General features: G+C 51.7%; 4 protein-coding genes across 4 annotated transcripts; 2 read left to right on the forward strand and 2 right to left on the reverse strand.

The window, feature by feature from the left end:
• Window positions 1–705: 705 nt before the first annotated feature.
• On the forward strand, window positions 706–3,242 carry P170DRAFT_361682 (leucine-rich repeat domain-containing protein; the record flags this gene model as incomplete). The annotated part of the gene is made up of 2 exons (XM_024844479.1): window positions 706–747; window positions 840–3,242. 2 exons carry the CDS (start codon window positions 706–708, stop codon window positions 3,240–3,242), a joined length of 2,445 nt encoding a protein of 814 aa, XP_024701942.1.
• A 2,404-nt stretch (window positions 3,243–5,646) lies between these two features.
• glcA (type 1 serine/threonine-protein phosphatase catalytic subunit GLC7) lies at window positions 5,647–6,958 on the forward strand (the record flags this gene model as incomplete). Its single annotated transcript, XM_024844562.1, has 4 exons — window positions 5,647–5,823; window positions 5,930–6,331; window positions 6,495–6,794; window positions 6,863–6,958. 4 exons carry the CDS (start codon window positions 5,647–5,649, stop codon window positions 6,956–6,958), a joined length of 975 nt encoding a protein of 324 aa, XP_024701943.1.
• Window positions 6,959–8,761: 1,803 nt separating this feature from the next.
• sar1 (Arf family GTPase SAR1) lies at window positions 8,762–10,198 on the reverse strand. Its single transcript, XM_024849584.1, has 6 exons — window positions 10,053–10,198; window positions 9,761–9,864; window positions 9,493–9,532; window positions 9,316–9,381; window positions 8,956–9,255; window positions 8,762–8,902 (listed from the first exon to the last, which is right to left on the reverse strand). The coding sequence occupies exons 1-6, from the start codon at window positions 10,069–10,071 to the stop codon at window positions 8,862–8,864; spliced, it is 570 nt and encodes a 189-aa protein (XP_024701944.1). The 5' UTR covers window positions 10,072–10,198; the 3' UTR covers window positions 8,762–8,861.
• Window positions 10,199–10,916: 718 nt separating this feature from the next.
• Window positions 10,917–13,142, reverse strand: P170DRAFT_448460 (uncharacterized protein; the record flags this gene model as incomplete). Its single annotated transcript, XM_024850965.1, has 2 exons — window positions 10,917–12,778; window positions 12,815–13,142. 2 exons carry the CDS (start codon window positions 13,140–13,142, stop codon window positions 10,917–10,919), a joined length of 2,190 nt encoding a protein of 729 aa, XP_024701945.1.
• Window positions 13,143–13,501: the final 359 nt, after the last annotated feature.

A 13,501-nucleotide genomic window follows, 5' to 3' on the forward strand; every position in this document is an offset into this window, starting at 1 on the left:
CCCCCCTAAGCCCCTCCTCTCAGCTGATTGATCCAGTGCACATCCTTACCCACCCATCTTCTTCCCCCCCATCACGTACCACCTCTAGTTTGGCTAGACTAGATTGTGGTGCTTGCATATTAGCTCTGCCGGGCCCTGTCTTTTTTATCCATCTCATCCCGTCCTTTTTCTCTCCCCCTTTGGGACCTTCCTGCTTCAACGCCTCGCCATCCTCAGCTGTGTCCAGGCGACAAGCTCTTCAATTCTCATTGACATACAAGAGAGCCGTTCGGTCTACAGCTCTCTCCCTAGGTAAGAACTTGCATTGCTGTCGTCGAAGTTTTCGAGCATTGCCGTTCAAATCCTACCGTCCATTTTTTTTCCAACCCCCTTTTTCTCTCCCCTCAGATATTCCATCAATTCTATTCCTCTTCTTCTTTCTCTTTCGTGCCCTTAGTCGTTTGATGCCCTTGCGATAGAACACTGTAGCGTTGTACTTTGTTGCACCCGGAAGCCCGGATATCCTGAATGCTACCGAACCGTTACTGATCATTTGGGGGTTGCCTCCGCCTTAACCGACCAGGCTCCTGCGATTCGATTTCTCCCTGTTGTCAACCAGCAAAGATGTCGGCTCCTGTCGCCAACACTACGAGTAGTTGCTGAGCGTTCCTCTTCAGAGTTCGCCCGACCGCATAATCTGTCGCGTGGGGCGAAGCATTGTCCGTAATGGAGAAGCTGAACACTGAAGATGGACAGCTTTTCGTCAAGGTATGTGGGGTCATGTTTCATCATTATTTTTTCCTCCCCGGCGTCTCCGGAAATAAATGACAGCATGTGTTAACGTCCAGTCGCTATACTAGAATCTCGCTAGTTTTGTTCGAACGCATGAAAAGGCCCTCGCCAATGCCCTTCAATTGAAGCGGCAGCCTGCCAAAAATGCACAATCTACACATTCCTCGTCGAGCTCCGCCGCGAGCTCGACATCCACCGGTTTAGCGGCGGCCTTGTCCTTCGGGGCATTGAAATTCGCCTCGCAGAGCATCAAGCCTGCCAAACTCACCCTCACCCCCCATCACCTCTTCTACCTCCTATCTCGCTTCGAAGACCTCTCTATATCCGTGGGCCCCATGAGTGTAAGACTGGAGAACATCAACAACGAAGTCTCCCAATCCTATGTCTCTTTCTTGAACAAGCCTCAGCGGTCCCGGGGTGATCGAGACTCGATTCACTCGGTATCAAGTGTCCGTAGTGTCATGTCTGGTATGAGTGCTATCTGGTCGTCCTTTGGTCTAGGATCCAAGGATACAGTCTCTAAATCAGAAAAGGCCAAAGCGGCTCTAGAAGCGGATACTAAATACCTTTACTCTGCCTTCACAAAGATCCCTTGTCTCCGTTTAGCCCCGGACCGTCGTGCCCGCTTGATCCGCGGATATGAAGAGTTCCCCTTCGACACGGCCGTTCCTCTCCACGCCTTTAAGAACCTGAGTGCCCTAGAGATCATCGACTTAGACTACCGCTCGTTCTTTGGTTGGGACCGACTCTCGGAGCAACTCCTCACGCTGACCGTCAAGAGGGCCAACATTGATGACCCGGCGGATCTGCTCACGCGAATTGTGCTGGACGACATTGATAAACGTCGACATCGGTCTTCCAAGAACCAGCCATCTCCCGTGCTCGGATGGACTGGAAACGCCAACCCTCAGCCGTTGAACCGGCCTGAGATCCCCAGCTCTCTCTCCGCTCCTGGATCCCCAGTCACCGATACAGCCTTCGGAACCAGCACCAGTCCCCAGGCAACGTCCATGATCCGAGTGGGATCCGAAGGTGCCAAAGTCCGCACCCGAACGGGAAGCATCTCTCCTTCCCGCCCAGTCAGCTCCAAGCACTCCGTCTACCGTCATACTCGAAACAACCCTTCGCGGATCAGGCGCACCGGCTCCGGTAGCTCCAACTCCAGCGAGAACTCCGGCTACCGCAACGGCAGCTCTTCCAACCTTCCCTCCGGCGCCCTCCCACCTTCGAAATGGCGCTTCCTTCGTCACCTCGGCCTCCCGGATAATTCTCTGACCTCGATCTCCGCTGCCGGCCTGGTCCCCGTTGCCAACACGCTCCATTCGCTTGATCTGTCGACCAACCTCTTCACTGAGGTCCCCGACAGTCTCGCCACCCTTGTAGCGCTGAGGGCGTTGAACCTGTCGCACTGCATGATCGAATCTCTTCATTCCATCTCCCGAAACCCCCTTCCCGCTATCACCGCTCTGAACCTCCGCGGCAACCGACTTCGCTCGCTGGCAGGCATCGAGCGGCTGCTTTCCTTGGAACGGTTGGACCTCCGTGACAACAACCTCTCCGATCCGACCGAGATTGCCAGACTCACCAGCCTCCCTGAGATACGGGAGATCTGGGTGTCCGGGAATCCCTTCGTGAAGACACACTCGGGTTACCGCGCTGTGATCTTCAACCTGTTCCGTCGCACCCCCGGCTACTCGGAAGATATCATCATCGATAGCTCCGGTCCGGGGTATACCGAGCGAAAGCAGCTGGTCGACCGCGCTGCCGAGCCCGAAGGTGCACCCGTAATACGGTCCACAGCAGCGGATCACTCAGCCATCGTCAGCAAACCATCTAACAACACTGTCGTGCAGAGCACCCCGGTCGTCCAGGCCGACGACGAGCAAGTCGAGGAGCTGTTGCCGCCAGTCGCCAACACCGAGCAGGGGTTGGTGGCCACTGGTCGGCGCAAGAAGGGTTATCGGCGGCGGATTGCCGATCAACCTGGAGAATATCCTTCTTCTACCCATGGTAATGAGGCCCCAGGTGCAGTCGTGCCTTCTATTCTTTCCGTTCAGCATTTTCAATTACCCGTTGATCCGTTTATCTCGCCGTCCACCGACCGTCAATGGATATCTGATGGTGGAGCCCAGAACAGGCCCCGTGACACTTCCAGCCTCGGCAAGATCGACCTGGCTCATGACCATCGCGCAGTACAACTGAACGAAACCCTGGCTTTACAACGCACCCTGCAGAGTGTGGATTGGAAGGCGGACGGAGAGATCTTCAAGCAGCAGTTGGAAGCGTTGAAGCACGAAGTGGGCAACAGTTGGCTGTCCATGCTGGGAGACCGCGCTTGGGAAGTCCCACACCGAGATTTCACTGTGCCTCGCACGGGTGCCGATCTCGGTGATTCGTCCATCATTCCTGCCGACGCACTGACTCGTGCAAGCACCCAGCCTATCCTTACGGGAGGCCACACTCTCGGGTAGACATGTCGTCTCCAATCTGTGATTTCGGAAAACCGAAATAAAAAACCATCCAGAAAAAAAGAAGAAAATCAAAGTGAAAAAGACGAGAGACGACATTCACAACAACACCACCTATGTTACTTGCATTCCTATGGAACCAAAAGTTGAGAGCGATTAGATGCTCTGCGTGGCCGTCATCATCTTTCCGGTGGTGACGGGGTATCTTTTGCATTATATCCTGCGATTTTTTCAGACTCTTATCCTACGACCTCACCTCCTCCATCATCCACCCCCGCGTTTTCCAGTTTGACCACAAGGGCAGCGTGCTGCCGAACCGATTGCATTGTCCTGGGCGTTATATGAATGAAGTTTACGAGACGGCGGGCCGGATGTATGAAAGCCATTTGAGTCATGATCACGAAACCATCCCTTCTCCTTCGCACGACCCGCTCTATATACATCATACAGTCTGCATCCAACCGACATCCGGCTGGTCCATACCATGGGAGGCATTATTTGAAGAGAGTGATTTGCTCTAGATCGCATGTATTGTATTTGGGGAATGGGGTTCATCCGGTGTTTGCGCGGCGTTTCTTCATGATTTGATTGATCTGTTTTTTCTTTTTCCACTTCCTCTCTCACCACTTTCACGACTTGATTCGAGTTCTTTCGGGCGGCGTTCATTGAGCTATCTTTTTCGGCCGCCTTTTCTTCTTCACCTTCATGCCTTTAATGACGATTTATTTGGGAGGGACTGATGATTATCAGCAAGCCATTGATTGAGTCTTTGATTGATTCATTTTGACAGATGTATATTGTTTTGATCTGCTTCTTTTTCCTTTTCTTCTTATCTTTATTCATCATCATTTTTTTTTTCGGACCATAATGCATGAGACACGAAGAACATGACGAGCCCGGCAGATCGTGCAATGCAGCGAAGTTGACGGAACCACGGGTCGAATAGCGGTCGTAAAGCAATTGTGTCATGGACTCGGCGATAGGCAGTGGCGCTGCTCTCAGACGCCCGAGATCGTCGGTCTGGCTCGGGACGGGGTCAGGGCGATCCGGAATTCCTCGCGCGTAGTGCTGAAGATAGAGGGGTGCACGGAGAGAGGGGAACTACCTCACTGAGGTTCTATGCTGCAATACAATGTTCTATCCAGACTATAAATACACCAGCACCGCCTGGGATCTGAAACCAGGCGAGCTAAAGACTCCGTAATCGTATAGATCGATCAACGACCTAAACGTCCCGCCCGGGAGGGGACCAATCAGCACGCGCAGCCGCCACGCCCGAGCCCGGTCTGCCTGAGGCTGCCTCAGGCCGCACTGGCCGGCGTTTCTCTCTCTGTCGCTCTCTCGCTCTCTCTCTCTCCTTCTCCCCTTCTCCCTTCCTCTGGTTTGCTCCATCCTGGTCTATCTCGCGATCGCTTTTTGTCCCTGACCAGTTCGATCGCTCGCTTTCTCCTCCTTTGGCCTTCGGATTCAATTCACCTTCGACTTTTCTTTCCCTCGCTCCTGTGCCGCTGTTCGCAATCCCGGAGACCCTAAAATTCCCCGGGAGGAAAAAAAAATAGAAGCGACAGAGAGAGATCGCAAGTCCCTTGATTGCCGACCAAAGCAAAGTCTCTGTTCTTTCGCTTTTCTCTCTCCCTTCCTTCCACATCCCCCTCACGCCACCAACCGTCCGCTACAGATTCTGTCGCTGTTCTGGTGTTTTCATCAACCGGTGACCTTGGAGATTCTATTTTTCTTATCGTCAATCCCGTCGCGGTTGTCCTGTCGCCTAGTGTATTTTCTTTTTTTTCTTCCCTTCCTATATTGCCCCCCTTCTTATTTTTTCCTCCCGACCCGGTCTGCAACACCAACGTCGCTTTGAGGTTTTTTTTTTGTCCGCCGGTGCCGCATCACGTCCTTCCCAACGCGCCTATTCCACCACCCAAGGGAGAAAGCCATTCATCTTCACGTCGTCGGGCATAGCGTCTAGATCTCTCGATCTTCCAAGGCCATTTGGCCTATCTCCGCCTTTCGATTTCGGTTTTCTTTTACCCTCTGTTTGGTAAGCGCACCGCCCCTCTCTCTGTTTCTCTCTCTCTCCCTATCGCCTGCCTTCGCTCCCTCAAAACAAAAAAAGAAAAATATTTTCCGAGCGCATCCATCACGCGTGTTTAGCGCTCTCCGCCGCCTTCTTTATTCTCCCTTTGGATCGTTTCGAATTTTCAATCGTCCTCTGCTGACTAGATCTTTCTGTTATGACAGTCCATAGACGCCGCGTCATCAGTTGTTTCGAACGCTTCACCAGCTGCCCGTCTTCGTTCCTCTTTCCTTTCGTCGCTTGACGCCTGTGTTAAAACTTTTTGTTTTCTTTTCCCTTTTCTTTTTTTCTTTCTAATTTTCGGTTTTGGACCGTTCGAGCCAATACATCATGGCCGATCAGGAAGTGGATTTGGACTCGATCATCGATAGACTTTTGGAGGTGAGGGGCAGCCGTCCTGGCAAGCAGGTTCAACTGTTAGAGTCGGAGATTCGCTATCTCTGCACGAAGGCCCGTGAAATCTTTATCTCCCAGCCCATCCTGCTGGAGTTGGAGGCGCCCATCAAGGTAAATGCTGAAATCCCTTCCTCTCCGGGGGAAATCCCGGGGGACTCCGGGGAGGAGGCAATGGCATCGGTTCTTGTCAACTGACCCGACTTTCCGGACTTGACAGATTTGTGGTGATATTCACGGCCAATACTACGATTTACTCCGCCTATTCGAATACGGCGGCTTCCCGCCGGAAGCCAACTACCTGTTCCTCGGAGATTACGTCGACCGTGGCAAGCAGTCGCTGGAGACCATCTGCCTCCTCCTGGCCTACAAGATCAAATACCCCGAGAACTTCTTCGTCCTCCGTGGAAACCACGAGTGTGCGTCTATCAACCGTATCTATGGCTTCTACGACGAGTGCAAGCGGAGGTATAACATCAAGCTGTGGAAAACGTTCACCGACTGCTTCAACTGCCTACCCATTGCCGCCATCATCGACGAGAAGATTTTCACGATGCACGGTGGTCTTAGCCCCGATTTGAACTCGATGGAGCAGATCCGTCGGGTCATGCGTCCCACCGATGTAAGTTCTTCGTTGACTCCCTTTCAACATTCCCTCTGGATTTGGGACACAGGGACCAAGTTGCATTGGTCGCACCTAAATCATCTTCGACGAGGGAAATTTTTTGATTTTGCTTTCCGCGAGGCTTGAAGAAGCTCGGGTGTTGACTTGCTAACCAATCCAGATCCCCGACTGCGGTCTTCTCTGTGATCTTCTTTGGTCCGATCCCGACAAGGATATTACCGGGTGGAGCGAGAACGATCGCGGTGTGTCGTTCACATTCGGCCCCGACGTCGTTTCCCGATTCCTACAGAAACACGATATGGACTTAATATGTCGCGCTCACCAAGTCGTCGAGGACGGTTACGAATTTTTCTCGAAGAGGCAACTAGTCACGCTGTTCAGTGCACCCAACTACTGCGGAGAATTCGACAACGCTGGTGCCATGATGAGTGTAGACGAGAGTCTATTGTGTTCGTTCCAGGTATGTTATCACGACAGAATTCGTCATGCTTCTGCATCATCACGGGGACTAACCTACTTCGCTCTTAGATCTTGAAACCAGCTGAAAAGAAGCAAAAGTACGTTTACGGGGGCATGAGCTCAGGCCGACCCACCACTCCTCCGCGAAAGCAAAAGAAGAAGTAAGGAATCATACGAGCTTTTCCATGTGCAGCAGGTTCGGGCGGAGATAAACACGTCATATATCCAATCCACCTTTTCGCCATAATACGAGAGATCGAAAAACGCCCACCCCCTCCCCGACGACATCGATGGCTTTATGCATTAGACGAATCGGCAGCCGCAAATACACATGAGAAAAATTTTTACTTTTTCGAAGAACCCGCCCGCGACCTTGTGCTATTTTCCTACACGACATGAAATGCAGAATCGGTCCCATCTTTGATTTACTCTCCCCGCATACCAATCAATTTTTTTCAGCCAAAGGAATCCCGACTGTTATAGTTCTCTTTTTTTGCGCTGAAAGGTGTTTTTCCTAACGTTCTCTCTTCGGAAGGTTACTTTTTTTCTACTGTCAGTAGGGAATTGGTGTTCATTTTTCTTTTTCCTCTTATTCTTTTCTTCTTTTCCCCTTGTTTATTTTCCATTCTTCTTTTTTTCCTTTTCCCTCCTATCGTCAATTCATCTCATTCCAACCAACCGCGTGTTGTCCAAATCCATTTGACAGAGGAAGGGGAAGCGACGGGCTGCATCTGGTGTTTACTTCTCTGTTTGTCTTTTTTTTTCTCTTTTCCCTGATTCCTTTTTGAGAGAGATCTTCCTGTGAGTGTAATGCCAACCAAATAAGCAACGACATTGTCTATGTCATTTGAAACTATCGCCTCCTCTCCTCTGCCATCCTCTCTCCCTCCACCTTGCTTCTATCCGCGGACTCCCTTCAACTCGCATAGAGATAGGTAGATTTCCGATGAGTGAGATTTGATCTGGTTGATTAGATTGGGATGGCCAGAGAAAAGTGCCTGGCATTGGTTTCTTATCTGCTGATTAAGACGACCATCAAATCAACACCCACTCGTGTCTTTTCTTAGCCTCGGTGTCCTCTTGGTTCTGTCTCGAGCTGCATTCCACTGTGCTTTGCTGTTGTATGCAGTATTGTATACTCCATACACATGGAACTGGAATTGGAACTGGAACTGGTCTCGGTGGATGTGTTAGGTGGATGTCTTTTCACAGAATAGATCCGTGGATTGATAGACGGATGGATGTGGTATAGCCCATATAGGGGTATGGATGTCTATTTATCTGTTCATCCATGTGTTCATTCTATTTGTGGGTGGGTTTAGACTCTTGTTGGTTGTCTGTTTGATATGTGTTTGTGTTTGTTTTTTTTTTTTTTTTTTTTTGTGCTTCGTCGGCAAAGAAATAATGGGGATGGAATTTAATGGGATGGTTGGATGGGGATAGGAATGGTCATGTATTTCTACTTTGATTCATTGTTTATTGTCTATACGTGTACTGTACTGTACTTTATTTGTCGTGGTTGTTGGTTCTAACTGTCTATCTACCTTGTTTATGTGGTGGTTCCATTCTGAATTTAAGATTTGTTTTATGCTAGAGTATTTGTTTGTTTGTATTGCGTAGGTGAACTGGTAGTTGTGGTTCTTGGTAAGGAGTCTCTTGATGGGTCTGATATTGAATAAGACCAAAAAGTTTTATCATTTGATTCTCTAGAGTGCACGTGAATAGACAGGATCAAGTTCTAAATTAAATGAGACAGTTCAAAGTAGTAAGTTCAATTGAAACGAGCTAGATCGATGATAAACGGACAGATAGGCAGACACGACAAGACGAATAGACAGAGAGGAGAATGAATGGGTGACGGATACAGACATTCATTACTTGGAGATGGAAGATGTAGGTGATGTAAATGGACAGGTAGATTGGTAGATTGTGAGCTAGCAATTAAGTCATGGGCTATCATGAAGGCTAGCTTGAACATGACGCATTGCGCTGGGTATGATAGGTTATGATGCGGTGTGGAGGGGTAGGGGTAGTGCGGAAGAAAGAGACGTAGGTATCGAGATACGATTTAAACGTATTGAGACAACCATCTGATACCCTCGCCGTATCCTATATCAATCTGTTAGAGAGGCTTAAGCCGAGCAGGCGGATAGATAACTCACCCTGTCTCATGACAACACTGCACATGAACACCTCGATAGGTCGGATACCCTCCAAAGGAACCTTGCCCTTGCCCGTGGTCTGGTACAGACCGAGCTGGTGTCGCAGTTCGTCCTCGCTGACAGCGTCGGGGTGGTCGATCTTGTTACCCAGCACGAGGAAGGGCACCTTGGCGAGCTCCTCCATGGCGAGAAGAGCGTCGAGCTCGGCCTTGGACTCGGGGAATCGCTCGTGGTCCTTGGCATCGACGAGGAAGACGATACCGCTGACTTCGGGGAAGTAGTCCTTCCACAGACGACGGGCTAATTGGTTGATTCGGCGTTAGAGCGGGGAGAACATGTCGGTGTAGAAAGTCTGCTTACCCTGCTGGTGACCACCCAAGTCGAAGGTCGTGAATCGGTTGTTGCCAATCGCGAGTTCTTCCGATGCTAGATAGATCGAGTCCCATTAGCCCAAGTTGTCCCTTCTCTATACATATTCCATCCCATATCCGATTCTATGCTCTGATGTCGGGTGGTAGGTATCACGGGAAAACGTACTCGGATGGGCGGTGGGCTGAAGCAGCGCAACTCGGTCGTTCTAGAAATCTCTCGTCAGCGTGCAAGCTCATATGCGATAAACTCTTCTTTTGTCCGTATGCATCCAGCGGTGACCATGATCCAGCTTCCTCCCTCGCTGTCCTTGACCGACTTGACCGACCCCCAGTCAGATTGCGGTCGGCAATGACAGCGTATTCACTCTCAATCCGCCACGGTATGCACCCTCACAATACAACCCAAAAACAGTAGAAGACAGGAGACGGCTCACCTTCAACATGTGGAGGAGGGTAGTCTTTCCAGCGTTGTCCAGACCGAGGAAGAGAAGCTTGGCATGCTTATTGAGGAGGCCAAGGGAGGCCAGCATGTCATAGACTAATCAGACGAGACAGGGTCAGTATCATCTCGAACAAGAACAAAGTAGACCAGGAGCCAAAAGCAATCAATTGAAGAGGCATCACAGAGAGGAAATGCCCAGCCAACAACAGCTCTGTCGATCGACTGGAGAAAAAAAGCGATCGAGGACGATCGGGGACGAAACCAACGCCACGGGAACTACTTACACCAGTTGATGATCCACATGGTGGAGAAGAGAGATGAATTCAGACCTCAGGAAATAGAAGAGCGCTGACAGAACGCAGAGGAACGTGCGAGAGCAAGTTTGGAGCGCGGTGGGAAGAAGGGAGATAAGAAGGCGAGGAGAAAGAAGTGTTGCGGTGGCCCGACATGGTTGACGTTGGACTTTCGCTTGTCTGCACGCTTAGCCGAGCGCTAAAGCCACCTCACGCAACTCTAACCGCCGGAGATCAGCGGCGGCTATTCAGCACGTTTGCGGTCATTTACATTTAGAGAGTATTCCTGTTGTACAGAGTATTGCTGTTCTCGCTACAAAGACTTCAAGCAATTTGAGTGAATGTTTTTCATTCAACCGGCTCTAGGCCTGTCATGGAAACCTATCTACATCTCAACAACCAAAGGGGTATACTCCATTTGAACCACCCTCCATGCAAGAAAAGAAAACAACAACCCAAGCAATGGTCTCAAAAGATCCTTCCAAAGACAGCCGACCTCTCCTCACAACTCAACTGAGAATGCTCCGTAGCAAATATGTATAACGAAGAAAAGAAGAAAGAAAGACAAAAGCAATCGCCCCGTAAATGCAGACAGAGGCCATCCGAGAAGCTAGAACAGAGAAAAAAAAGTAAAAGAGAAAGACCATGGGACACGTAAAATAAAATCAATAGTAGCAATGTAAGGCCGGTGCATAACGAATGAACATGCAAAAGCCTGTACACCGTTTTTCGACTCCAGGACTGTCCATTGGAGCGAATGACCGGTGTCAATATTCAATATTTACAAGAAAGACACAGTTCCCGTTTCAATCCAAAGATAGAAAGAATAAAAAAAATGGAAAGAAAAGGGGAAACCTAAACAGATAGGACGAGCTGGGCGTTTTCTCCAACGCCATAAGCTCGGCATCTCTCAGCAACTGCGAGGCCAAGGTCCTTCATCCGTTCGGCTCCCTTTCCGGGGACTGGTCGTCGCCGCTCCATCTGCTCTTTGGCAGCTTTGCGGCAGTGTTGGCGCCAGAACTTTTCTTTGCGCTTCTGGCGCTTCTTCTCGAGACCCTCGACGATGTCGATGGGGCCACGAGTATGGATTTCACGCGTACGTGAATCACAGTCCGACGAGTCTCCCAGGGAAGCAACGCCGGGCCACTTGTGGGATTTGTCGAGACTCATGAAGAAGGGGTTGGGAGTCCGAGGCAGTGACTTGGTACGGGTCATGTGTGGCCGCTGCACCAACTCGCTGATGTTCAGACCCTGAGGGCGAAGACTGGGCGCTTCCTCCGCGGGCGACCGATCGCCCTTGGTGGGGGACTTCAGCTTCATCGGGGGAGGCGGAGACCGCAGGCGACGGGGGGAGACACGACCGTTGCGGCGAGGCGGCGGGGGCGAAATCATCCGCTTGGGGGAACCGCGAGGCGAAGGCTTGCGAGCTTGCTCCAGGCCGGCTCTTCCTCGAGGCGCCTCGTCGACGACGAGCGACTCCGGGACGTCATCCTCCTCGTCCTCCTCATCTTCCTCTTCCGGGTCTGAGGTCGGGAAGCTGGGGTCGATATCTTGAGGGATGAGGATCTGCTTGGAGAGACGACGCTGCTCCATGCAGGACTTGTAGGCAGCCTCCAGCGGACGATCTTCGTCGAATGTTCCGCAGACGAAGTCGGTGCTGTCGGGGAGGTGAGGAGTGCTGGGACGCATCTTCGGGATCTTGGTTGGACGGCTGCCACCCTTCTCGGAGAGAGCCGGAGGCCACCTCCGGTGCTTGTTATCGTCGTTCAACGAGTCAAAGGACGTGTTTGAGTCCCGACGAGGGAAGGTGGGACGAGGGAGGTCGAGCGTCTGAGGGCTAGTGGCGGCGGTTGTCGTAGCGGGAGCCCAGAATTCGTATTCCGAGCCATCGCTCTCATCTGAGTCGGCGAAACCAGCCTCGTTGTCGGATTCATTTCCATCATCTGACGAGATATCGTGAATGGTAGAATCGCCATCATCGTCTTCATCATCGTCATCCTCATCCTCATCGTCGTCATCATCATCCTCTTCCTCGTCGTCTAGGGCCTCCTCCTCGGCTTCCTCTCCGAGCTTCCGGATGGCGTTCTCCTTCTTCATGCAGTCGTTCAGGGTGATCTTCTCTTTGTAGTCGGCGGACTTGGTGACCCATTCGTCATCCTCCTCGACTGAGCTGGCAAATTCGTGGAAGCGAGTTGCCTCGGACTCCTCGAACTTGCCCAGTCCGCTGGTCGGGACGCCTCTGCGGTCGGACGAGGGCTGCTGCTCCTGGTGCTCGGGGATGACGATCTTCAATGGCGTCTTGTTCTCAGGGGAAGCTTTGCGGGCGACGGGGGCGGGAGATCCACGGGGGCGGGGCTTCAGAGCAGCCGCACGAGCAGGAGAACGTTCACGGCGAGTCTCCGGATCCCGGGCCGGGCAGACGAAGGTGAGCACCGTCTTGCGCTTGACAGGCTCGGTCGAAGTAGGGGTAGGGTTGGTTTCCGGGTTCTTCGCGGCGGGTCGCTGCGGGGTGGGAGGTTGTACCTTCTGCTCCTCGGCTTTGCGTCCGCAAGCGAAGCTAATGCATCTCTTGCGGCCCAGGTTCGCCTCCACCGCCGATTCGCCTGCTTGTTGTCCGGTCTTCTTCTCCTTGTTGTCGGTGACGGGGGCGGGCTTGTCGTTCAGTCGGGAGGGAAGTGGGGGACTCGAGGTGTTGGACAAAGACGGGCTGGTGAGGCCTCCGTCGCTGGTCAATTCGGCCGTCGAGATGCCACTGATGTTGGTGTAGTGGTAGGAGCGGTAGAAGGTGTGTTCGTGGGACGACGGTTCTTGTTCGGAGGGGCTCAGGACGGGGCTGGTTTTGAGGGCACGAGTGAGCAGGGATTCCTGCCGCTCGGTCACGGTGGTCTTGACGCGGACGACATCCTCGTCAACGTGACTCGAAGAGGTGTTCAGGAACCGATGATCGGGGGGTTCGTCGACGTCCTCAGCCATGTCGGCGTCCTGCTGGACAGGCTTGTTGGACTGGTGGGGCGAGAGTAGCATCTTCAGAAGGTTGTGTATGGAGGCAAATGGTCGGTCACCACCACGCAAGTGAGCCATCCCTTCACAATGAGATTAATCACTTGACAGGGATCAAGTGAGAGGGGATTGAAACTAAGAAAAGAAGAGGTAGGGGTTCAAAGTTATAGGTAAAGTGAAGAGAGAAAAGGTCGAAGTAGTATGACTCGAAGGGTGTCAAGTGGCGGACGGTGAGAATTTAGGATCGAAGGTCGGTCAACGAGGAATTATACAACACGAAGAATAAAATCTCATCGATCAAGGATCAAATAAGAAGATGCTCTCTCTCAACATCGATCAAGTACAACCGGATCGACCCAGAGGGGCGGAAGAAAAGGGTGTCCCGTGAAGGACGAAGATTGTCATGATATACAACACATAGCGGGAGGTATGTGAGGAGG

The sequence above is a fragment of the Aspergillus steynii genome, assembly GCF_002849105.1.
Source record: "Aspergillus steynii IBT 23096 chromosome Unknown P170scaffold_6, whole genome shotgun sequence".
Lineage (NCBI taxonomy): Eukaryota > Fungi > Ascomycota > Eurotiomycetes > Eurotiales > Aspergillaceae > Aspergillus > Aspergillus steynii.